This window comes from Aulostomus chinensis, chromosome 17 (genome assembly GCF_037954235.1).
Source record: "Aulostomus chinensis isolate RoL2024-O1b breed Wild chromosome 17, RoL_Achi_v1.0, whole genome shotgun sequence".
Taxonomy (NCBI): domain Eukaryota; kingdom Metazoa; phylum Chordata; class Actinopteri; order Syngnathiformes; family Aulostomidae; genus Aulostomus; species Aulostomus chinensis.
In genome coordinates, this window is record NC_141336.1 from 18876896 (window position 1) to 18903069 (window position 26174).

General features: G+C 44.2%; 1 protein-coding gene across 4 annotated transcripts; it reads left to right on the plus strand.

The window, feature by feature from the left end:
• The first annotated feature begins 269 nt into the window (after positions 1 to 269).
• tmem260 (transmembrane protein 260) lies at positions 270 to 24352 on the plus strand. 4 transcript variants are annotated; one of them, XR_015109821.1, is made up of 16 exons: positions 270 to 709; positions 4030 to 4061; positions 5579 to 5730; positions 14396 to 14573; positions 14649 to 14762; positions 14862 to 15041; positions 15146 to 15186; positions 17183 to 17269; positions 18188 to 18296; positions 18535 to 18707; positions 19955 to 20126; positions 20991 to 21130; positions 21714 to 21790; positions 22747 to 22800; positions 23064 to 23148; positions 23289 to 23349. XR_015109821.1 is itself a non-coding variant. In XM_086183003.1 (16 exons), the coding sequence occupies exons 1-16, from the start codon at positions 601 to 603 to the stop codon at positions 23547 to 23549; spliced, it is 2064 nt and encodes a 687-aa protein (XP_086039129.1). In that variant the 5' UTR covers positions 274 to 600; the 3' UTR covers positions 23550 to 24352. The 4 variants fall into 4 exon arrangements, 3 of the variants coding, with proteins under 3 accessions (XP_086039129.1, XP_086039130.1, XP_086039131.1); XM_086183003.1 differs by having other exon boundaries at positions 274 to 709; positions 21714 to 21890; positions 23289 to 24352; XM_086183004.1 differs by lacking the exon at positions 5579 to 5730 and having other exon boundaries at positions 600 to 709; positions 21714 to 21890; positions 23289 to 24352.
• Positions 24353 to 26174: the final 1822 nt, after the last annotated feature.

A 26174-nucleotide genomic window follows, 5' to 3' on the forward strand; every position in this document is an offset into this window, starting at 1 on the left:
TAATTAGATAAAAAAAATCACATAACAAATGATCGGACTACGTTGTGTATTATGTTCATTTGTTTAAAACAGAAATAGCAGCAATGTGCTAATGAGCGACACAGCCAGGGAGACATGAACATAAAGTTTAAGGGAAATCACTGCTCCTGTTTCCGGAGTCAGGTTGAACCAGGAAGTTTGATTATTAAGGGTTGTTCAAAACCAACACGCACTCGTCTCCCGCCACCGGATAGCATTTAAACTGCGTACCGCATCCAGCCGCAATATTATAACCAGCTCTTGTGAGTGAACCTCGGGAGTTCAATGGCGCGACTTCAAGTATCGCGAGATTACCTCATCGACGCTGGGCAGGTTGCTATTTAGGAGGAACAGAAACGTTTCTACTTAGTTTGGTGTTAAACCTTTTCCCAGCGAAGGCTTAAATCTGAATTTAGATTAATGTTGATACATCCTCAGTTGTTACATGTTAGCAACTGTAAAGTAACCGCACAATTTGGGCAGGGTTTACGTCTTCCTGTGTACGAAAGTATGGATGCTAACATTAGCTTGCTAGGTGGTCGACATTAGCTGCTTTGGGAAAACTTCCGCCAGGAAAGAGCGATGTCTGGGGAACACAGGAGAGGCTGGTTACTGACGGGCGCCACCGTCGCTTGTGTCACCGCTCTGTATGTACCGTGTGTGCAGAGGACCGTCCCCGGTGGAGACTCAGGTTGGTGTTAGCTAGCTAGCTCAAGCTCCCTAGCGAGTGTCATGTGGTTTTGTTGTGTTGTAGTAGCCAATCAAAAGAAGCCTTGTTGAGGCAGCTGCTGCGGTGGTGCTGTCCGTGGTACCATGTTTGATCGCTTCATAGACCTCAAATTACAACCAGCCTGATCAATATAAATCCTTCGAGGTAACAACATGCTAAGACTAACAAACATTGGGATTGAAAACTGTTTCAAATGAGTTAATGCGCCTCCAGTTAAATGTTTCTGCGTTTAGCGAGCTGCAGTAAATTAATGGTTTTGTTTCACACAATCGATAAAAAAGACTAAATAATGATGATAATATGAATATCTTATACTGCATCTTTCAAATTAAGTATAAAACAAAATTGTAAACATGACAAAAACCCAATATTTAAAATATGAAAAAGACAAAGGAAATTCAGGAGAAATAAATAACATTAGTTAAGATAAAGTTGTAAAGTGCTTAAAAATTTAGCAGAAGTGTAAAATAAAAGACTTTCTACACACTTTTTAATTAATAAATTTCCAATAAACATTATCAGTGTGCAGCCAATTTGATTTATACACATATTTGTTTTAGCTTGAATGTAGTGGGGCAGAGAGCATTTGATTAGGAATCCCCCCCCCCCCCCCAAAAAAAAGAAAAAGAGGATCAGTTTTAGAATGAAAAAGATTGTGTTTGTAAAACCTTGGTTTACTTTCGCACAGAAAAATCTAGGTAAAAAAATTAGACTTTTTAAACTATTTGAAATAGTTCATTCTATTATTGGTCTTCAGCTTCTGGGCAGTGAGACCTGGAACATAGAGAGAAGGTCCCCGCTTTGGACTACTGCATATATAACTTATACTTTTACTACTATACAAGCTGCCACAGTTTGTGTTTTTAAGGTTTGTGCTATTGCAACGATCTCAATATAACTTTCATTATTAAATATAACCTAAAGACGGATCAGCAGGAATTTTCTTTTTACTTTTATTCGGCTGTCACAAAGTTTAAAAGTCAAAAGCTGAACATTATGTCTGTTACTGACCTCTTCCTTGCTATTGTGGGTGGTATGGATATCATTTAAAGTACTGAAGTATTGTTGACTAAATAATTCAGCTTTTGTTTAATTAAATGTACTGTGTTTGTATGTATAAATTACATTTTTATGGCTCTGTAGGGAAGCCTAACATTGAACTGAAATGTATTTTTCTCAACAACTTTACACGTTGAAGGCCAATGTGTGTTCCAACATTCTTTGTAATGCACTTCATGATGGAATGGCTTGCACAATTACAAAGAGTGTTTAGAAGTGATAGCCCAGTTACAGACTTGTAAATATGGTCATGAAGGATATGAAGGCTCTGCTTGTTAGGTTTGCGCTGCTCTGGCGTGCAAGCTGCAGAAGGGAATGCACATTTGCAGAATGAAAGCATATGACAAGCTCAGCCAGATATGAGTGAGTAAAGATGGAGAGAGCGAGAGAGGGAGGGAGGGAGAGAGAGAGAGAGAGAGAGAGCGAGCAGGCAGGCAGCTGGAGCGCTGAGTAGCCTGGCTAGTTGTGCTGCTGTCTAGCGAATGGGGCCTTTGAAAAAATGGACAGCCCCTTCTCCACAGTGTTTAGGGACGGTGCAGGATGCCCGTTCTGATAGTGCCAGCTGAACACCCTTCCGAATTCTCCAGGTCTCCGTCTCTGTGTCCTAATCTCTTTAGGTGTGATGTGCCCTGGAGAGGTTTGAGCGCAGCCCTGTGGGTATGCTGTTGTCTAGGAATGTGGAGTGTGGAAATGATAGGGATTATGGGAAGACTGGTGTGGGTGCCCATGCTCCACTATCACAAAGGCTCTTGGCACCCTTGCTGCTACCCCGTTGAGTCAATATTTTCCCTTTTTAGTACTGGGGCTGCAGAACTGCCTCTCTGTGGCACTAGGATGTTTTGGCTCGGTAATACTTTGAGTTCCTGTGTTGAATGGTGTAAAAGTGTGCTACTTCTGAGGCAAAATGAGTGAAATTGAGAAACTGATGAAGGATGGGAGAGTGTGATGTAAAATGATGGCAAGTAGCTGGCGGCTCATGCCAGGTGAAATGAAGCTGTGGAAACATTTAAGCTGTGCAGGTGGAGGAGTTCTGACTTCATGGTCCATTAGACTGATAAGAGTTAGGGCTCCTCATATGGCAGAAAATTTAGGCATCCTAATTCACTGTATCGGCAAGGTTGCACAACGCGCGAGGCATCCAATGCCATCTGAAATTCAGCTGTTCAGTTTGATAATGGTTGGTGTGTCCTGGCGTTCTTGCTGTTCAAATAGAAGTTTTACCTGGATTTAAAATAACCAGATATATGTTGTTGCGCTTTGACTTGCTGTCAGTTAATTCAAAAACCTTGACCTATTTAATGTAATCTGTTTCCAAGACTGTATGATTCTACAAGGCATCTTGCATTGCTGCAAGTGAAGTAATTGCTATCGTGTGTGTGTGTAAATGCAGGAAATGAGGCCACTGTCTCTTTGGTTCCCCTGAATGGAGCAGACACAGGACTACCTGCCTAGTACCAGTAGAGGGAGCTGTCTTGAACCCAAACATTTATCAACGTCAGTTAATCTGAACCAAATTTCAATTTTCATGAGTGGGAGATGCAAACATTGGGTGAGAAATCAGTCTAATTTGAAACGCTCTGGGTGTATTCTGGCACAAATGGGTTTGTGCCCAGATACATTAAAAGCTTCCTCAAATAGCTTTTGGGGGTTTTCTTTTCACTTTGTGCTGTGCCTCACACAGAGCTTGTCAAGAAATTGTGCACCCAGCTCTTATTTTTACAGCTTACCTCATTCTGTGACTGTCACCAACGTTGCCTTTCTGTTTGTGCCCAACGGACTAAACGAGACACTGAGACATTGGGAGTGTGGGAGCAGGCGAGAGGCGTGTAGAGTGGCAGAAGAAAGAGGAAGGGAAAGGACCCTGATGCATGGGGAGGATGGGACTGGAAGCATTATTCTCAGATCAGCATATGTGTGTCTTTGTGTGACAGAGCATCGGCGAGGGTGTCTAATGGTTTGTGTGAATGTGTGTGTGTGTTTATGTATCTGTGTGTATGTGCTGGGGAAGGGGAGGGAGGCATCAGGGGAGAGACGAGAGATGAAGAGAATGAGCGTGCCGCTTAGGAAATGTCACACTGGGAAGATTTGCAGGTTTTGATCCTGGCAAATTAATGCAAAACCCCAGTGCAAGTATTTGATTTGGGAAAACTTTGGGAGCAGACTTGTCTCTTAATAATAATTATTGGGTTTACATTCATTTCCTCCCCTATTCTCTTCCACAGGAGAGCTGATCACCACTGCTTGTGAGCTGGGGGTAAGTCTTAGCTGTATTGTTTAATCAATTCACTCATTAACTCTTATAAGCATTAAGGAAGTTTAATTAAGCATGGGCAGAAAGCAGATTAATTTACTTTCAGTCCACAGGTTTTTCCTCTTCTTTTCTATACACTTATTTTACTAAGTTGCAAGTAGAGAATGCTATAATTTGCAACCCGTTTTTCAAATCCAATTAAAGTCAATGGTAAGGCGATGGCTTTTGTAGGCTTTGCCTTATGTACGGTATAAGGCTTATTATATCCACCCCTCTTTTTTGTGTGTGTGTGTAAGCCGCGAAGAATGAACTAAATCGGGTTAACAGTTATAATAAGTTTTATTATTTAATAAAGTTTATTACGCCGCTGTGATCCTTTTAGGGAGGCTGTGTCGGTGTCACTATGCCAGTAATCCTGCCGTTAGTGCTGCAGTCCGTGTGGCCTGCCTGTGCCTTCTCAGGCCTCCCCAGGGCCTTGCAGGCCGTCCCTGGGCCCCGGCTGCTGGCCTCCCCTTCTGTTCCCAAGAGTTCTTCTTCTCTTTACCCCCTTTGGCCTTTGTCCCTCAACTGTCCTTTAGTTTCATCTGTCCACTCATGTCAGCCATAGAGTCTTTCTTCTACCGTCTCTCATTTCATTCTCATTGTGGTGGAGTTACCTGCCCACCTGACGCTATCTCTGAATTCACATGTGAGCTGTCTTTTGAGTTTCTAACTTCTTCTATTATCTGCTTCATGTCATCTCTTACTTCTTGAATTCAACTGACCTTTATTCTGTGTCCCTCTGGTGATGGTGAATTTGTTTTGCATGTTGGTGTTCAGTCATGAAGCCTTTGCTTTGTCTGAGGTGTGACCGGTGAGGTAGTCAAACTCACCTTTCAGTTTTGTCTCCATGTGAAGAGCTGCCCCTTCTCCCCGCCTGCATGGCTGGTGTTATCAGTGCCAGGGAGTGATTCTGTGTTTAATGACTGAGCCCTTATCTGGGTTAAGGAGACTTAGCGGCTAATTGCTGTGATTGCTGAGATCCCCCAGACGAGAGTGACTGCGGCTTGGAGGTGGTTTGGGGGCTGGGGCTGGCGAACACCACGTGCTCTTCCATGGGCTCTAGGGAGCTGTGCTGTCCTTGGGAAGAGGCCAGAGGAAAAGAAGTGAAAAGAGTGAGGAGTAAAGGGAGAGAAAGAGGGCTTTCAGTATCATAGCGGAGTCATTTTGCGGTGAGGCCAGCCGGGGTATATCTGACTTTTCTGCATTACTGCAGCTCTTCACTACTGGTATCTACTGAAGTCAAACGAGCAGCTAGATTTGCCACTAAATCAGGAGGTCCTGCAGAAAAACAGTATTTCCTCACAACTTCTGCCTGCTTGTCTCAGTGGTTTCCTCTTTCATTGTCAAAACATCATCAGCATCATTGCCTCTTTATCATGCTGCCCACTCAAGCACATCAGTGAATCACCTAGCATGTCACTTGGTTCTGTCTCTTGGCATGGTTACTGTGATTTCTTACCTATCGTTATGTGTTTTAGGTGGCTCATCCTCCAGGATACCCTCTCTTCACTCTACTAGCTCGCCTGGTTATGTGTCTCCTTCCCTCACTCTCCTCCGCCCACAGTGTCAACTTGATGAGTGGTCTGCTGGGGGCTGCAGCGTGTGGTGCCCTCTGCATCACAGTCTGCAAGTAGGTCTACTTGTGCTGCAATTGGGAATGTATTTTTGTTGGGGGGGTACCTTTTTTATTTTTTGTGAAGCTTTCATTCTTCTGCACTATGTGATATGATGTCACGTAATCCCACTTGTCTGTGCATGTCTCAGATTTCTGAAAAATACCGACTCCTTTCCTCTTTCAGCAGGGAAACTTCCTTTTAGTGAGCTCACACATCAATCTGCATAGCAAATGTCAAATATCCTGGGGGAGTAAAAATAAGAGGGAGACATTTTTTTTTATTTTTTTTTTTTAGCAGAGGGGGTCAACATTCAACATTCTCCTACTGGCTTTTTGCATCTTGATGCTGTCTGGAGCAGAGAGTGGTGTTTTGGGGTCCTGACAGCCTGGCAGTCGTGTCCCTGATCCTCTGTTCAGTATTCAGGAGTGGAGCTGAGCTGCCCTCCTCCCTTCCACCACCCTGCCCAGTCTGTTTACCCATCAGCCACCCATTGTGAGTGAGCGTGTGTGTGTATGTATATCACAATTATCATGCCCTCCAACCCCCACCCCAACGTCCCTGTTCTTCTACCCCCCCAATTGCCCAGCATGCTCCCAATCCTGACATGGCACGATTACTAATCCCCCCCTTCTTGCCTCCTGGGACTGAGAGGAACGGGATCACTAACTCTGTCCTCCCTTTCCCCTCTCACCAACCATCTTGCTCCTCACTTACCAATGAGCACAGTTTACAGTCTCTAGGTTGCCATGTACCACCCTGCCGTTTTGCCTGCTGCTGACCCCAACATGTAAAGAGCATTTCACCCTTTCCCTCTTTGAGTGTGTGCTTATCTCATTTGGTTGGCTGGTGTACCTTACATCACCCTTTTGCTGATCTTAGTAATTTTCCACATGACATTGTTTGTAGCAGCTTACTGTCAACAATTTTCAGCGTTTACGCTTTCTGGTGTATTTCCAAGCATGTCATATACTTCAAATTTACTCTCCCAGAATAGGAATAGTTGAATATGATGTAATTTCTTCTCTCCATACACTTGGTCTCATTGATCATGGAAAGAAAAGCAGGTGAAAAGGAGTGTTCCCAGAGCCTGTTTCCTGTGTGCTTGGCCAGTTTGTACGAGGTGGCAGGTGGTCCAGAGTAGGTCAGGGTACAGGGTCAGACCTGCTGGAGTAGGGCAGGGGCTGGGCAGGAAGTGCTCCATATGGGACAGGCTCCAAGCCCAGACTGCATCAGCTTTACTGAACCTCAGAAGTGAATCAATACCTTAGCACTTCAACCACACCACTCAGGACAGGGGAGGGGGGGGGGGTAGACTTACCAGAGAGAGAAAGGGGCTGATCACTCTGCCTCTTTTTGGCTATTGGACTTTATTTCCTTAATGACCTCCTAGTCCTAATGCAATGATGAGTTACTAGTCGATTGGAGGATTGGACTCAGCTTTTGGCTAGACATTTAGAAAGACTTGTTTTTTTTTTTTTTTTTTTTTTTAGTCCAGAAATATCCATGCTGTCTGGGTGTTTTTGGCTCACAGTGTGCATGTTAACTGTAGCCCTATTTGTAATCTCTGGGGATTTAGATCCAATTTTGGATTATGTTCAAGTTAAAAGTCATTATGAGTACCTCCAACCTCACCCTCCACTCAACAAGAGCTGATGGGTTGAAAGGACTTCAGCCAGAGCACACAGTCACACCGTATAAGCTCGTATGTGTGAACGTATAATCTATGGTTTCAATTTGAAAAATAAGCATAAAAGGTTTTAGTTATTATCCGTTCAGGACCTAGTTTGGGATGAGCTTCTGGCTTTGGATCAGCTGGCAGAGTTGGCCTTGTGAGTAGAGAGGGCAAAAGGCCTCAAGACCTCCCTCTTTGTTCTGGCATGGTGGACAAGGCATGCCACAGCTCGATGGGGACTCTCCGTCCCTCAGATGAAATGCCAAAACTGACCAGTTGACACTCGTTCATACCTGCCTGGTCCTGCAGTGACATCCGTTTGCTCTGTCTTTATATCACTCAAATATCTTTTTTTTTTTACCTTTTCCCTCTTGCAGCTATTTTTTTCACTACTTCTTATTTGATGGTTTGAATCAGCTGAGACATTTTTCTACTCCAATAAATAATTGCTTTGTGCCAGTATTTTCAGAAGGCAAAATATACCGAAGTTAATATGGGTAGATGAAGGCAGTTTCTCTCAAATATTAAATTGTAAGACCTTCAAATTCATCTGGAATATACCCAACATGGCAAGCCTTTGATGTATCAATTTAAATTAGTCGGCCAGATTGCCGTGTTTAATGTGGGGGAATGTAAGTTGATAGGCTTGGAAGCCACTTCTCTCCCTTGCATAAGTTAAAATGTAGCACTTAACCTCCCTTTGATTTGTCAATTACAGTTCTCTTGGCTTGATCATGTGGTGTGATGGCCAAATTGCATGTCTTGTTATGTTTTCACACCGTGGCCTGACAAGCCTTTGAGGATGGCGGACGTAATGATAATTACTATCGATTGCACTCAGAGGAGGAAACATTTGGCCCGTGGAATGCGATGGGCCTCAGCCATTAGTCTCTAGAGGAATGCACCCTTCATAACGGGATAATCCAAGCAGCTCTGCATTTGCTGCTCTCTCGTTTCACAGTTTATCTGCTAAAGCTGCTCTGTATCTCTGCTACCTGCGAGGAATCTCTCTCGATTCTGGTGCTTATCCCGAGAAACCAGGAGCAGACACGTTAGTGCGCTGACAGCCTTCAGAGCAGAAAATCAATCCTGGAACGCTCAGTCATCAGCATTTTTTACTTTCATCGCGTGATTACGTAACAAGACTGTTGAAGCACACGAAAGGTATCTGCACACCTCGGAAAGGCCATGAGCTGGCCCATGTGGCACAGCTGACACCTCAGTGGACCAGAGGGTGGGCACGGTGCCATCCCCCGCCTTGTGCTACGTCCCCAGCTCCTTATAAGGACCTTTACCATATGGTCCTGATGGCACTTGCCCTCCTATGCTCAGCTCTGCCAGCTCAGGTGGGTTGTTTTCCACAAGGGTGGGATTGCATGTGTATTATTGGGGTCATGTAAGGGCCAGTGTCTAGGGTGATTGTTAATCATTTTTTCCCCCAGACTTTCACATTGTTTATTATATTCTAGAGCTGTTTAGCACAAGTTGTGATGCATTGGAAAAAACTGAGAAGAGTTGTTTTTGTGGCTACTGTTCTCACCTCTCCCTGCAGGTGGCATGACTGCCCCTCCCTCTCACATCTGCTATGGTTGGATAGAGAATACACCCATCTCTGTTTTCTTATAAAAACACAGTCGACTATTTCCCTGCATAAAAAGGCCCCAGTCTCTGGACCTTGTTCTATTTCCACAGTATCTCATCTGTCATATTGTAGTCCAATAGACCCCCCCCCCCCCCCCATCCTAAGCATGACCAATGGTTCCCCCAGGACTCATCCTTTAATACAGTTAAACAGATGTCTAATGAAGATGTTATTTCCTCATTACTGGCTATGGGATGGGGATAGTGAGGAGGAGGGCTGGATAGACAGCAGAATACAGTAGCAGTTTAATATTCCTTTCGCCCGTGGGCCCAAGATTGTGTCTGCCTCGGACGTCAATATTACATTCCTCACCCACCACAAGCAGTCTTAATAAGGCACCAGGCACAGAGACGGATCAGACTCGGCAATTACAATTCACCCAGAATTAGTTAATGGAATCTATACAGCAACATTTATGTATCACTGGTGTGTGCCTAATGATTTGTTGTAAAAAGAAGCAATAAAAATGGCAGTCAGTGAATTGCATAAACACAGGATTTTTGTAAATTGTTTTTTTTTTTTTTCCCCTCCTCCTGTAATTTTTGTGTGCTGGGTGGAGATTAAGATGGCATTCTGGGAGAAATTGTCATGTCAGTGTCTGCATTGTTTGAGCAGAATTGTGGTATTAATTTTTTTTTGCGCACTTAGAGCACTGGAGCGCTTCCTGGAGGAGGGGTGTCTCAGCAGCAGAGCCGGGACCCTCATTTATCCTTCTCTCTGGAACAGCCACACTTAGGAGGAGGCAGGAAAGATAGGGAGGTACGTGTTTTGGTGGTTGGCCCAAAATTAGGTTGTAGCATCCCAGATTGTTTTTGATCTTTAAAAAGAAAAAGATTATAAGCAGAGGCGATATGAAAAAATGTCAAATGAAATTTGGATAGAACAATATATATGAAAATTTACAATATAATTCCATCACTTGTATCTGCATAGAAAGACAGCAAATACCATGATTTGAGACATAATGTCATTAGCATATGATAGTGCAGTTAATTGCATTCACTGAACATCTGCTCACTGGTGCTCCCACTCCTTAAAGTTGAACATTTACAAGCAATACATTCAATATAATTATAAAACAAATCCACAAAAAACTCTTAAATCTAAATGTCAGGTTGGTGCATCAAGCCCCCAAAACACTGGATCCTATATATTCCATAATGCAACTTGGTTGTATGTTAGCATCAGTTTTAACAGGTGTCCTACTGCAAAGTAAATGAGGACGTAATCCAGGTTATTTCAAACTACTAGTTCTCCCTGAGCGAAGCAAACTACACACAACTGGTGGAGTTGTACCACTTTTCTTCTAATTAACTTGATTGTTTTGTTGAAAGTCTATGAATGATTCACAGTTCACACTTTGACCTGTTGTAAATCCTTTTGAATTATTTGATTAAGTAGTCTATTTGATTTCCTGGCACATATTCTTTACAAATTATATCGTTTAAAAGCTTAAATTTGTATATCAATTGCTGCTTGACTCTGGAATTTCAAAGCACTCTAATATAATAGCTACTGAGTACCCTGCCTGGTGTCCTGGCCAGAGGCGAGCCTTTGGGTACGATCGAGAGCCAGCTGGAAACCTCCGCCTCAGCCTGAGCAGGCCACCTTCTCTATGGGGTCTCTACCCTCTTCAGGAATGTGTGATTCTTTTCCAGCGCTGCTTCCCCAAACCACCACTCAGTTAGAGAACATTGCAGTGCTGAGCCGCAGTGGCACAGCGGTGGTATTGTCTGGTCCCCGGGGTGGTGTGTGTCACTGGCTGCCTTGGCCAGCTCCATTGTGAAGCTTCATTCAGTACTCAGTGCTGGTGTCGGGGTTTTTGTGCTGTTATTTAGCACACACGGCTGATGCTGGCACGTCTCGGGCCTGTACTGTAGAACTGAGGGGGTAAATGAGGCAGGTCCCATTTTGACACTTCAGAGTGATTATACTGAGCTTTTGTTGTGTCCTTGAAGGGGACACTGCTTACCAGAGCCTGTGCTGTCATTGTTAATTTATTTGTTTCATTACCTTTGATCCTCTCTTTGAATCAGTATGTACATTTATTTTGTATTGAATATTTTATTTTCATATATCAACCCCCTCCATTTAAGCCAGAAGTTTTCTAAGTGACATTATTTCAAAGTTTGTGAAAATTGCAGACATTTTGGCAGGTCAGGTTGGTTCAGGGTTCTTGTTGTCAGCCTTGTTCTGCTCTCAAACAGGCCATTGTCACTGAGCCCCAACATTTCAACACATTCTGCACCACATTGAGCGGCGATAACAGGGAACATGGCCACACTGGTGTCAGAATGTGTCCTATTTTATCTGCACGCCCTGGGAGCAGCCAGCCTGGAGAATGAGCCGTGGCGAGGCTGACTGGGACCCAGGTGGTCCCACGCAGACAGACAGGTCATTTACAACTACACTGTACACACATCACTGGGCTCCCACAGACTGACGAGCTCTAACAGAGAGATTTGTCAGCCACTCAGGGAGAATAAAGAAGTTTAAGATCAAGAGAGAGAGAGAGAGCGTGTGTGTGTGTGTGTGTGTGTGTGTGTGTGTGTGTGAGTGTGAGTGATGCGGAATATATGACGAGTGCTGCATGTTTATTAGCTGGGACTTAAGAAGCCAGAACAGACTTGGTGTAATAACCCTGTCCGTGGACCCCCATGACGGTTCTGCACCCTATGCTACCCCAAAACCAGCCCCCCTGCTAGGTGTATGAGCTATGGGTTAATTATCATGCAGGGAGGTAAACGTATGGGTGCGGGGGGTCTCTGCACCTCAACAAAAGTCCCCATTTGCCCCCCACACCCTCTTCATCCCTGCTTCAAGTTACAACTAATTCCTGGAGCGGTGCAGTGAGAAAGACGCTGCTATCTCTTATTAAGACCCACTCCTAGACGCCCCATCAACACAACCCCCCCCCCCCCTTTCTCTCTTTAGTGCACACATGCACACACATGCTCATTCACTGAGCTCGCCTTACAGTGAACACAGAGGAAAAATAGTGGCGAGAAGGAGAGACAACCCAAGAAAAAAGGGGAAGTAGTCAGCAAGCAAGAGTTTTTTTTCTACCCTCCTCTCGCTCTCTCTCCCCTTTTTTTCCTGATTTACCGCGCTTTCCTCAGAAAGCTCCATTGTTCCCCTAGCCTAAGTCTCATCAGGCCTTTTGTGGCTGACTATCACAGCGGCAGGCAGAGAGCTGGAAATGTATAAATGGTATCATGCCTTGTGATTAATGGCGGTGCTTATGAGTCAGGTCTGATAACGGGCCTGCTCTCTACTCAATTTCAGATACCGTTAATGGAATCTGTCTTCTGCGATTGTAATGTGAGAGCGCCTAATTTGCTATGGAGCTTGAAGCTGTCACCGGCAAGGGATTGTGGGGTCATAAGGGACCTGGCAGCCGTTTGGCCTGCAGCTTGTATCTGCGGTGCTGAATAGAGCAGCTCTCTGCCTGTCAGTTAGCTGATAGGCTGATGAGGACTCTAAGCCACTCCACACAATGGCGGAAAGGGCCATACTGCCTGACTTCCCTAATTGTCGAGCCTGCTCATATTTCAGAGCCAGCATGCCGGGGACTGGGCTGCTGCTTTTTTTTTTTTTTTCCTATTTCCTTTTCCCCCCTTCTCTCTTCTTGAACTTTTTTCTTCCTTTTTTCTTTATTTCCTCCTTCATCCGGCACACTGTCTCACCCCTTTAACACACATTCGTCTGCCCTGTTTTTCTTTTTTTCCCCTTTTCCCAATCATTTGTCGCCTCTCTCTCTCTCTCTCTCTCTCTCTCTCTCTCTCTCTCTCTCTCTCTCTCTCTCTCTCTCTCTCTCTCTCTCTCTCTCTCTCTCTCTCTCTCTCTCTCTCTCTCTCTCTCTCTCTCTCTCTCTCTCTCCCCTTCTGTCTCTCATTTTAGTAAGTGGTGGGTCTTAGCGTATGACAGATTAGCCCAAGTTTGCTTCAATTACCGCAAAGGAGATGGAGACAGTACAGGAGAGGAGGAAGGGGAAAACTTTTGTGCACACATTATATTTAAGAAGCTGGGGATAAAGTGCTATCTCGAGCACGGTGGTTTCTGTGCCAGTCTGCTCGAGATCAACCAGCTTCTGGGGAGGGAGTTCTCATGATATGTGAATGGCCCAATTCACTGAGGGTGTTTTTCAAGGTCTTGTCCGAGAAGCAAACTTGGGTTGCAAAGAGATTATAATGGGTCCCCAAATTAGTTTCGGGGAAGTGGTGGCTTTTTAACTGCATAATTTTAGTTTAGTGTGAAACTGCTGATTTAGTTGTTTTGCCTTTGTTTGTGTGTCATTGCAGTGTAAGTTAGGACAAATACTTCAGTGAAAAAACTTGAAGGTCTGTAGTCTGTAAAATGGACTAAGATTAACTAAATTTAAGGCCAGGATTGGTATCGTGGAAAATTTAGAAATATATTTGATACTTCAAAACATTAAGATCAGGCAAGAATAGTATACATGAATAGTAGTAGACTCTGCAAAAATGGTAATTGCAAGCTGATAAAGTTTGGTTTGTACATAAGTTGACCTACTTTAAAATGACATACCCAAAAAAGGACCTAATTCAGTTTTCTAAATTTGCTGCAGTGTTTTATAGTTACACACACACATATTTTATAATTAGCACTTGGCAGCTTACTTATTCTAGTTACACATTTGGAGTCATAGTGCACTGCAGATCTACCGCAAGACCTCTGGAAGTTGGAGCACAGGTGGTCTGTATTTGGTGTCATGGAGTCATGGACTCAAGTGATTGTAATTAAAAGATTTCAAACCTCTAGCAGCATAGAAAACTGAATAAAAAAGCAAAGCTTCAAGACTTTGCACATTAAGTTACAAGATAAATCAAAGCCAAATATTATTGTGTACAAACAGCCAATCACCGAGCTTCAAATTCCATGGTTTGGCTAGGTTAACTGATTTAACTGTACAGCGTCATGTCAGTTAATAAAGAAATTTTAGATTGTGATCAGCTAAGGTGCAAAAACAGCTGCTAATTTGAGTACAGTGTATCATATTGACTCTTATTTCCCTGAATCAGCTGGTGTCATCACCAGCCTGACAACCAGTGAGGCTCATGGCTTCTGAAGTATTTTGTTCCATTAATACAAAATGAACAGAAAAGCATGTCTTGGAAATAATGTGGAAACAGATGTAACATAACCCTGTTGTATCAGGTATTTATCAGGAGATGCCTGAGTGTGTTCTGTGTTTACAAATGTTTTGGTTCTTGACAAAAGAAAAATTTCAAGAAAGCAGTCTGATTCCATAGTTTGGTTAGGTGCAACTACATGGCTTAAACGAAAAAAAGTTATTCCAGCATATGTGTGAAAAGTCACAACTCTTTCACCACCTCGCTTTCAGGTTGTCAGGTCCGGGTCCAGGAGCAGTACTGGCTGGAGGACTCTTCGCCGTGTCTAAACTGTGCTGGCAGTGGTCTATGGTTGCAGAGGTCTTCACCCTTAACAACCTGTTTGTCGGTCTGCTCTTCTTCTTGTCTGCCAGTTTTCATTGTGCTGAAAATGCTCATCAGAGGAGGAAGGTAACCGTTCATTCTCCAGGTTACATGTTCATATACCATCACATTGAACTCACTGTCCTGCACTTGCCTTGTTAGATCTCACAGTGGGGGGCATTATGCTGTGGTCTAGGGCTCTGTAACCAACATACCCTGGTGCTCTATGTACTTGTTGCCATTCCCTGGGTCCTTCACAGACTCTACTCTCACAGGGTAAGTCCTAGGGACTTAGTTATTCAAGCTTCATTGGAACATAGGTGTTTATTCTCTTTTTGGGTAATATATCCAATGTGTTCCTCATCGTCTTGGCAGGAGCTGTGTTTGCGTAGCCTTGTCTCTATGGGAATGTGTTTCTTGGGGGGCTTTCTACCCTACATCTACCTGCCTGTCTCGTCCTACTACAACACAGCCCGTTGGAGCTGGGGGGATCAGACAACCCTGTCCGGCCTGCTGACCCACCTGCTCCGAGTTGAGTATGGCACCTTCAGTCTGGTATGTGCTGCTCTACATTTTAATGTACACACATGCTTTTATTATGTTATTAATCTTAATCTTGCATTTAGATGGTTTTCGTTGTATTATATTTGTGTTTGCAGGCGAAGGCAGAGAGCTCTATGAACATGACCACAATGCTGAAGTGAGTTGCTGTTTTAGCCTTTTTTTCCCCTTCTTTTTTAAAATCGATTTGTTTGACGTACCAAACAAAAGCAGGTGTTTGTTATCAGCTCAGCTCACTCTTTACTGTATATTTATAGTATTTATTTTTTTATTACATTTCTTTGAAGTTGCTTCAAATCCCACTGGTCTGCATATGCAACATTTTTGCATTTGAGAATGAACTTCTTTCATCACAGATTTATCATTGAGCTATTTATCAGAGTAGCCAATGAATCAAGTCTACCAAAAAAATGCAAGACCAAAGCAAAGTGGTTTATATTTTGCTTTAGTTGTCAATTAATTATAAAAAATATATTTAATTGATAAATTGTTGGTTAGGAGGTTGACTCATTTTAATGATTTAAGAGAAAAATATCCATGTTTCAGTCATCACTGTCGATGGTAAATATCAATGTTTGTGTTCAGAATCTAAATTAAGATTAAAAATTTAACTCTGATTTTTCACCCACTCAGATAGGCCTCTTTTGGAGGTTGGAATCAGCCAAAGAATCCAACAAAACCTGACCACTTCCTTGCAGCAGAATTGTTTCTGTTCACATCAGAGAGGAATTTTCGCAAGGGCAGTTGCTTTTGGCTCTCAGAGCTGTGGGTTTCCAGTGAACCCCAGTGGTCATCTCTTGTGAGGCTAATGCAGCCACAGTCACACTTTCTCTCCGCTGCATTTCTGCATCAACCTACTCCCGCAGAGACTAGAAATCCAAGCTGAGATACCCTGTAGTTCTACCTTACCACCAACTATGACGTCACTGTACTCATCAATGACGACACTGTACTCAGCTGCAGAGCCTGTTCAGCTTCAGTCCTCAATTGCCTATATTCACCATCAACAGTGAATGAAAATACACATGAAAAGTGGCCAAATTTCTTCAATAAATTCACCACTTGGATAATTAACTTCTGGTGGGGTTTGTTTTTGTTTTGAGTTGAAGAAATACTGCAGGATAATGTTGGGCTCTGATCTGAGGACCCGACTACTGTTCGATTGATGGTTCTAGTGTTTTACACAGGTTCAACCAGAAATGCCAATCTGTGTCTCTGGTGCTGGCAGCCATTCCGGCAGCCCATCTCTCCCTCTCTGTTTCTCTCTGTCTTTCTCTCTCTCACACTCTCCAGCTTCTTTTGTTCTACCCATTCCACTCTCTCCCATCAAAGCAGAACTGAACCTTCTTAGAGGGCCAAATCGCTGTGTTCTGTTTCTCCAGCAGTTTGAAATGATCACTCAGCTCTGGTGTTTAAGCGTGACAAGCTGTGATGACAGACACTGCAATAGAGCTGGAGAAATTGTATTTTTCTACTCCAGCACCCCCCGCCCCCCCACCTCCGCGGCACTTCCTCCACCCGATTCCCTCCCCTACTCCTCGCCGCCACCACCAACAGCACTGCAGTCGTCCTACTCCTCATATCTTTTTCCAGCTGATGGGATGGGACGTCTTAAGACCCCCCACCACTAGCCCCCCTCTGCCAGCACCCACTGCTACCCATCACCCCCGCTGCTTGATGGACAAGCACACCTTCAAGATGGGGAAGAGAGGCGAACATGACAGGCATGTCGCACTGGAGACGTAAACCCGCTGGAGAAGCTGACACAAACACACGCTCGTGAGCACACTCACACATAGTGTACATTGGGAGATATAGAGACTCAATAAGCTGTCAAATAGAGATGGGTATTAAGGAAGAAGCAGGAAACTATCTCTGTGCTCTGAGCAAGCGCTCTGTGACTGACAAGCGCTGTGAGGAGAGGATGGGGCAGCGGGGGGTGGATGACACAGTCATTGGTATCTGTCAATCCGATTGAAAGGAAGAGCGTACAGTCCAAGGAGTTTGTTTTGATAGGGGATGGAGGGCATTTCATAATTGGTGTCCTTGAGTTCAGTAGCAGGGAGAGTTTGTCTTTGGTGTCCATCATATTTATTTATTTATATATATGTGCTTGTGTATGTCTGTGTGCGCAGGGCCCAGTTGGACCACTGCCTGGAGGACCTTTCCCTTCCTGTTCTGCTGCTGGCAGGCGTAGGTCTCCTCCTCTCCTCGTGGGATAGGTAGGAATGAGGAAGCAACACATCAAACTCTGTCACACACATCTCCACAGCCACTTCAACCAAAAATCTAATCCCCTAGAGTAAAAGACGGGGAACAAAACCACTGACAAAATGCTGATTTTCAAAAAAAAGAACACAAAAAACATGGAGGCACCTAACTGTCAAGCTGTCACAACGCTCCACATTCAAATGCCTTGATGTGTAGTTCAGAAAACCATATTTGTGTGTAAGTCACTGCTTGTATGTATCTGTGTGTGGCAGTGTGATCCAGTAATTCATTACATTTGTGCCTTTGCTGAGGTCTGTGGGGTGGCGCTGATAACGCAAAGTGAAGCCCTCCGGGTCTGCAGGGCTTTGGCCACCCCCCCCTATTTCTCCTTCTCCTGGTGTGCACTTTGATAGAAATATACACAGATGAAAAACAGCAAGGTCATTTCATAAGATGCCAAAATTAAACCATGCTAATTTGTCTAATAATAATATTTCATTTCTCAAAGGGAAGGCAAACAAAAACGAAGGAATTTTAGTGACCAGTGGTTGGGTTCAGATGATGATTTCTTTTTATTGCCACAAGGGTGACCTGTTTTCTTCTCAGTGTGTTTTTCCACTTTACTGTAATGAGTGTGTGATTCAGCTGTTGGCCTCTGCTCATTCTGACTCCGTCTACATTAGAAAATCAATCATGCACCTCTTAGCTGCCTGGTGAATACATTTGCTCTTGGGTATGTGATCTTCATCCCCTCATTAATAATTTTATAACAAACAAGAATATTTTTATCCAGCAACCAGATGGGGGTGGGGGGGGGGGGGCTGTAAATGGGAAATAGCTATCCAGAGATATACAGAACAATATTTGTTTACAGATAATGGAAGGTACTGGAGATTAATATTTGAACGCAGTGTCCTTTACTGTCCCAGGACGTGTTGCTCGATGTCCTGGTTGTTAACCGCCATGCTTCTCGTTTACTCACTGTTTTTTGCTTGGAGAGCAAACCTGGATGTCACCAGACCTCTACTGCTCGGTGTGGTGAGATATAAATTAGTTTCATCTTCTCTCTGCTTTGTTGTTTTCACTGGCACCTGTGTTTATAGACTGTTTCCGCAATTTTTTCATTTATTAATGAGAAATCTATGCAGATATTCTGTACTGAAATCACTTCATTAGTAGAGCCAAATTTAACTGAGACATGAATACAAAACTATAGAAACCACTGGTGTGTGTGTGTGTGTGTGTGTGTGTGTGTGTGTGTGTGTGTCTCCTGCAGGTTGAGCGTTTCTGGCTCCAGAGTGATGCTGTCGTGTGTGTGCTGGCAGGCCTTGGCTTGAGCCAGACGCTTGCTGGGCTGGAGAGGAGGCTAGGCAACGGGGGGGTGTGGAAGACCGCTGGCTGGGTCCTCACCATGGCTCTGCTGGCACATATGGTACAAACCAACCACAGGTGAGCGTGGATCGCTGGTGAAACATGATGTAGAGTCAGGAATTCAGGTAGATTGTTGGGCTAACACACTAACACACTTGATGGAGAGAACAACATGCTTTAATCAACAAATATGTACACCAGGCATAAAATGAAAAGATGTACTTGTTATATCAAATTTAAAGATTTCCTTCTTGCTGTTCAGTTGCATCAGTAGGCTGCCCTCAGATAAATAACATCCTAAAGAGAACACTTAAAATGTTTTAATCCAGTCTCCTGGACACCCTCCAAATGAATAAACTGAACCCGAAGAAGAGTCGTCTGTGTCAGTTGCACCGCTTCCTACTATCTAAAACATTCAGTTAAATAAAGAACTTAAACACCAAGCTCATCTGTGTAATTTCAGATTTCAAAGAGCTTAATGGCACGTTAAAACTACTTGTAGGTGAGGGCATCATATATGCATTGATACGCCACAACCTACACACAGACAAAATGGTTGCAAAAATGATGAGAATCGCTTTTTCAATTAAATTAATCTTCCCTAATTTGCTTAGTTTTTGTTTTGATTCTTGTTATAGCTTCGTCAAAAAAAGATGCCAGTCATCTACAATGGGTGAAATGCTTGCTGAAGATTAATTACTGTGTCCCAAGTTGCATCAGCATGGAAAAGTTGAAGGGAAATAAAAAAAAAAAGGGACATAAAAACTACTCTAAACATACCTTCTCAAATCGCTCCATGCATAAGTTTTCCCTGAGTCAACCCGATTTGTTTCTACTCTGTGCTTCATACCGCAGGTCTGAACTCCACATGTCAGGTTTTTCTCTGCTCACCCCATGGTAGGGGCTAAAGAGAGGCACGGTTAGCACATAGATTCCACTCAGCAAGCTCAGTCTGAGATGTTAGCTGTCCGAGAAGGCAGATTACACCTGCGAGGTGCTGGGGAGTGCCAGACAGCCATCACTGAGCGGCTTTGATCAAGAGGAGAGCATGGCCTGTGCTGTCAGACCCATCACACCTGTCTCCCCACGATTAGATAGGCAGCCAGAGCGCTCTGCAGAGGGGAAGGGGCGGGGGCACTGACAACTTACCCTCAGAGCACCTTGAAAGCGTACTCACGAGCGAGGACACATAGCAAGTTATACACATCACAGACACTTCTGAGCTGGGGTAAAGATGCACCCAAGCCCTTCTTAAGTGCCAGTAAACACAGCTGCTGTTTTGATGATGCTGTACAGTAAGATGGTGTATGTGTTCTTGATCCCAGGGAATGTGATCAGAGCAGAAACAGTGTGGTGGAGAGGTTCGGCAGGGAGCTTTTAGCTTCCATCCCAGCTGACTCTATCATCCTGACGAGAGGAGATCTGCCGGGAAACTCCCTCCGCTACCTTCACTACTGTCATGGTCTACGGCCTGATGTGCACCTGGTCGACCAGGAGGTCAGAGCTTTAAGTCCTTCGTATCTATCCCAGGTCTGGAACAGTGGGTCTTTACTCATTTTTCCAATCAAATAAAAACAAGAAATACTTCTCAAAAAAATGCCATCATTAAAATAAATAAAGGTACGGAATCACGTATATGTACTGAACGACAACCACAACAACAACAACAACAACAAAAAAACGCAGGAAATTTGTCTTTTTTTCACATCACGATTTGAGGAAGTAAACGGTTAGGTTTAAAATAAGTAGTAGCATTCATAAAAGGGAGATTAGGCAAAGCTTACCCTTGTGATAAATGTTTTTAGTTTGTCTTAAATATAATCAACACCATTATGGTTGTCAGACTACCAACCCAGATCTGACTTTTGCCATATCCAGATTGTATTTGAGACTGATTTTTAGAAAATCTGAACAGCCATAGCCCACATGAATATAGACTTTTCCAAATCAAACCACATTTAGAGGTGTTATGAAATCTGATTCAAATCAAATTTCTTTTCTTAATTTAGATATGTCATAGTCTGAAAGCTGTGGACACTGAAATTGGATTTAAAAGCGTCTTTGTTGTCTTGTGCAACCTGTGCCTCCATGGGAATGTCAAGTTGCAACAAATCTGATTTCATCAATTGCAAATGATGATTTTCTCAGTGTGGACAGAAAAAGTTCTGATTGGAGAAACAAGTCCAGTTTGCCTGCTGTCTGGTTGTAGTCTGTAATGTCAAACATGGAGTTAAAACAACTTAAATATATATTACATCCATTTCTTAAGTGTATTGTACACCGCACGGTAAGTCTTAAATCTCTAATCACACTGGATACAAAGACTTGAATGAAGATGGTGCTTCTCTTTCTTCTCTCTAGATGATGACATACACTTGGTATGTGGCCAAACTGGGACATCATCACCCCGGGGTCCACTTTCCTGGACGCTGGTGGGACCCGCTCCACCCTGAGGAGAAAGACACATTCAGTCTGGAGCAGTTTCTGTCCCGCAACACACAGTGAGTCACAGGAGAATAAAGGGATGATGCGAACAGATAAATAGAGGAGTATCCAATGGAGAGGGAGTGAATGGAGAGAGTGACAATGGTCCTAATGAACAAGTGGGTGATCTAATGAGGCAGAGATCAGTGGAATGGTCCATCCAGCGGTGAGTGCAGGGGGAAGATAAGCCCATAGAAATGTTGAAGCCATAAAAGGAGTTTGATGAGGAGTCGACTAATCTGCTTGATTTGGTTAAATAGTCTCTAGTGGACTCATTGCTGCTCCCTGCTCTTGCTCCTCCAGGAGGAGCTGAGACCCTGAAACTGGCATGAGACCTGTTAATACCAAGCCCACCAGGGGGCAGTGTTTGCCAGGCCAAAATGCCTGTCTCTTAGCGGGGCAACACTGACCTGTGGGATTAACCCTGCAGTGCCTGAGCTTTTAGTTCGCAGCACAGATGCTAAAAGGTGTAAGGATGAGAGGAAATGTATTTGTGTTAGCTTGCATGCATCAGCATTAGTTACCTGGCATGATGGGAGACAATGGTAGGTCACTGTGGACAGGAGCAGTTTGAAGCCTGTTTGTGTTTTTCCTCTGCAGGAAGGATGTGTTTGCATGTATCGGGCTGCCTGATGGAGATCCAAGCTGGGAACGTAGCTTCTCCCGCTGGCCTCTGGGTGTGTGTGACTTCTTAGTGCCTGCACAGAGACAGTTTCACCCCAATGAATGGGTCCGTCGCACTCGCAACATTTACAACTGGAGCGAGCCACACAACAGGTGCAACCGCAGAACAAACTGAACACTGAGTTCCTCTGGATGGGTAGGCCTTTGAACATGCAGAATATAATTTCCCCCTTGTCTCCTCTCAGGTGGCATTACACTTTGCCAAAATTCACCAAAACCATTTTGAGACTTTTTTGGGGTCTTTGAATCAACCATTCACACGGAAAGATAACAAGCTCCCCCCTCCAGCGAGTCCTAACCATGTCTTTAATACCAAAAGCAGAGTAGATCTGCCTCTTCTCTCTGTGGTCATCCTTCTGAAGACTCCACAGAGCTTCCCACAGTGAGGTTCTGCTGTGATCCAGCTCTTTGTGAATTCAACCAGAGCAAGACATTAGGCTCTCAGCCATTTGAAATGAGACTGAAGATGAAAAATAATGAGTTTCTTACTGCGTTTTGTCAATAACTGTGTCAAAAGTGGAATTAGTCAAAGCTACATATTCTGTTGCTGTTGCCAGCAGCCCTTCATTCACTCAGATATCCGCGGCTGAATACTGTGACATTATTTCCCGCACTCTCACGACAAGCGTGTCCGCCGATGCCCACAAGCCAAATATTAGCTTGGGAACCCTGCTAAAATATTCTTTTGAAGAAGAGGTCAAGTGTTTACAGGCAACAAAGTAAAAAAGGGAGATGTGGGCTTACACCATGTCGAATGCACTAGCTGGTATTGTTGCTCAGTCATTAAATGTTTATGCAGCAAACATTGATGTTTAGTGTATCAAAGCCTGCACAGTCTAGTGGAACAATATATTCACATAAATAATCATTTATAGTTAGCGGAATTGTGCACAAGCCCCTGCCTGAAGCTGCTCTGATAAAGAAATATGTTTTTTCCATGTGTGAACAGTTTCCACCCTTCGTCCTGGGAACGGGTCGCTAATGAGGAGATGTGGCAAGCCAGGTACCGTCAACTTTCTACAGGAAATATTAGTCTCCTCTTTGGAGAGATTGTATACTTTGCAGATAAAAGCTGAATCACGATGCATACTATCCTGCTAGAACATCTCCATAAACCAGTCTTGTGTGGTAGAGCATCTACATGTACATTGTATTTGGTGGCAGCATCTACATAAATCACTCCATTGAAGTGGTGCGTCTGAGAGTGTGGATCTGCATGGCTCATCCATCCAGCACTTAGCCCTCAGCCTGCGTGCTTTGTTTCAGGATGAAGACGGCTTTCTTTCTGTTTGACCTGGCAGAAAGGATGCAGGGTGAGGGGAAAGCTCACCTCTTTGAGCTGTCTTATACTGTAAGTCTGACCTGCTTCAACAATACTGTCATTTATAATGGCAGACAGATTAAAAGGCCACACGAGGTTATGTGTGGCTTTACTTTGGTCTTGTTTTTGGCTTATAATAGAGTGTCTACATGTGTGTGTTTGCTGCGCAGCTGTATAAGGAGATTGTAGAGGCCCATTCTAACTACCCTCCAAACTGGGACAAGAACCTGGCTTTGGCCTGTGAGAGGCTGCTCCGCTCAGGCCACCGCGGGTACAGTCCTGACAGCCTGCTGACCTGCAGTGCCCAGCACTTTAAACTGTACTTGGAGAAGGAACCCACAGACCCCCAAGCACCCGCCATACGCTCGGCCATCGCTCACCTGCTGAAAGAGAGAGACAGACACCGTGAGACTGTGAGGCAAACCCCATGACAAGTTCCAGAGGGGCTGACATGAATGGAGCTGGTACACTTGAGAGGGAAAGCTCAGCTGAAGGCAGTTAGACGAAGATCTTCCTGTTACATGTAAAAGGTGATGCTCCAGAAGAACATAGAACTACATCCTGGTTAATGTACGAGCTAAATGGTCAAGTTGGACCAAGTAGATGGGGCTACTGAAGGATGCCAAACCATACTTCTGCAGATGGATGTTGAGCAGAGAGAGAGAGCTCGACTTCAGGAAGACTGGAATGACCCCAATCAAGCTGTGCGTGTGCCCCTTCGACTCACCCATTTGATTGCTTTATCGTTACATCTCGTACTTTTTTTTTTCTCTCCTTCTGCTCTCACAGCTTTTAATGTACTGATTATTTTGCCTCAGCCGCTGCTCTAGTTCTCTTTTTCTCACATTAGGATGGTGAGGCAGAGATTGAGGGAAACCCAATTTGGGGGCAGAAATGGGGGATTAGAGTGGCTGTTTAATCTAGGACAGACTTGTGCTGTGCCACACAGTCCTCTCTCCACATCAGCAGCACTACCCAGCCACCCCTCTATCCATCAGTCTATCTTAGATGGTCCTTTAAATGTTTAAAACTAATGGATTCGATTAGTGCCCCCCCCCCCCCTTTCCTCACGGGAGGGCTGTAATCCCCCTTGGATTTAAATGAAATGTAAAATGTCACAATGCCAAAGACCCTTTTAGAGGTGTGTGTGTGTGTGTGTGTGTGTGTGTGTGTGTGTGTGTGTGTGTGTGTGTGTGTGTGTGTGTGTGTGTGTGTGTGTGTGTGTGTGTGTGTGCGCACATACACGTGCACTCACAAGTCCTTTCATTGCCCAGAACCACACATAAACATAGTCAATAAACAGATCGGGGCTCTGGAAAGCTTTGATCGTGAGACAAAGTCATGCAAACTCTGGGGACACACACGAACACGCAAAACCACCAGCTCCCAGAAACTGGACTGTTAGTGTTGCATGAATATGACAAATGCAGCAAGTGGACCAGAGTACAAGTTATTCATACACTACTGATGTTAATGAGTGTTTTGCAATGACGTGTTAATCAGAGGTCAAAGCAGTGTATTGCTTCATAAAGAGCTGTTGGGGGAGCCTGCTGTTTGAGATGCCACTAGAAAGCAGAAGACAAGTAAGTGCATGTGTAGTTTCCTCAGAATGTAATCTGTAGCACAGATTGTAGTCCAGATGGTTTGGTTTCTTAAAAAAAAAAGAGAGAGGGGAGAGAAATCTGTCTATTTCAATAAAGATTTTGTTTATTTTCATTCATTTTTGGAACTTTATTCTGGTGTTGTCAAGGTATAAATGATATACATTATGATCAGATATTTTTATGTAACTAACTGGAACCCTGCCTTTTATCATCTAAACATTTTAACCCCACTAACGTGTACATCCATGATTACATCACTCATTTTGTCGCATGCCCTCTTTACCTTTTTTACTTTACTTTCTTCCTTTCCTCCCTTTTGTCATCCTTCTCGTTACCCACCCTCCCGGTCTTTCCCTAACCCCTCTGTTCCTCTCCCCTCCCCTGTCTCGGAGAGTCACTTGCCCACCCTAAATCAGCAAGCTGCCGAGGATTGTGGGAACCCATGGAATCGCCGTGACCAGGGATGCAGGCAGGGAGCCACGACAACGCTGGAATGTGGGGCGTCTGAGGAGATAAGAGCTCTGTGAGCCCAGCCAGGGAGAAGGGAGGGATGGAGCTGGGTGGGGGCGGTTGAGGAAAAGGAGGCAGAGTGAGGGTGAGACAGAAACAGGGAGAGCAGCAAGTCTGTGAATGGAGAGACAGAAACACAACACCATAAACATCCAGAGAGCAAGACAGTGAGACAGAAAAAGAGGGGCGGGGGACTTAGGGGGGCACACACTGGAGATGGGAAGCCAGCCTTATTCCTCTTTGCATTTCATTTACATCCCTGGCCGTATCGACCAATCGGATTGGGAGCAAAGCCCAGGGCTTAGGAGGGGAATAAAAAGACAAAATGTCTTTGCTGCTCTCATCCCTCCCTGATAATACCCTCTCTGTTTTTCTTTTCTCTTTTTCTCCCGTCTATAAGTAGATACTGTCCGAAATGCCAGCGGAAAAGCGACACCTCCGCTTGCTGTGTATCTCAGATAGACCGAGCGGGAGCAGGGGCTGAAAAGACAGCTTTAGCAACTGGGCCTATCTCCTCTCCTCTCTCTGGCTGGATGCAAGCTTGGAGTGGAGGGAGGCGGAGTGTTGGGATGTGTTGGTTAGTGTTTGGGAAGAGAATAGAGGGTGTGAGAGGCATGATATACTGAGCTGGCCACAGTTTTTGCAGAATCTTACACTCTGAAAAACTTTGCCTGCAGATCCCATTGCTAAGCATGAGAAACCTGTTTCAAGGATGTTTACGAGGTGCCACCCATCTTTGTAAAGGTTGCCAAGGCCTGCTACCAAACTCCACACATATTTTTAGCTCAGGGTTGCTGTTAGTCTAGTATGCTAAGTTGCAGGTTTATCTGAAACAGAAAGTCTTGTCAAGTAACCTCGGATAACGCCACATTCTCACATTTATATTTATGTTATTCTCCTGAACTCATCGATGTGTATTGAGAATCATTAGCATCTGTGTTT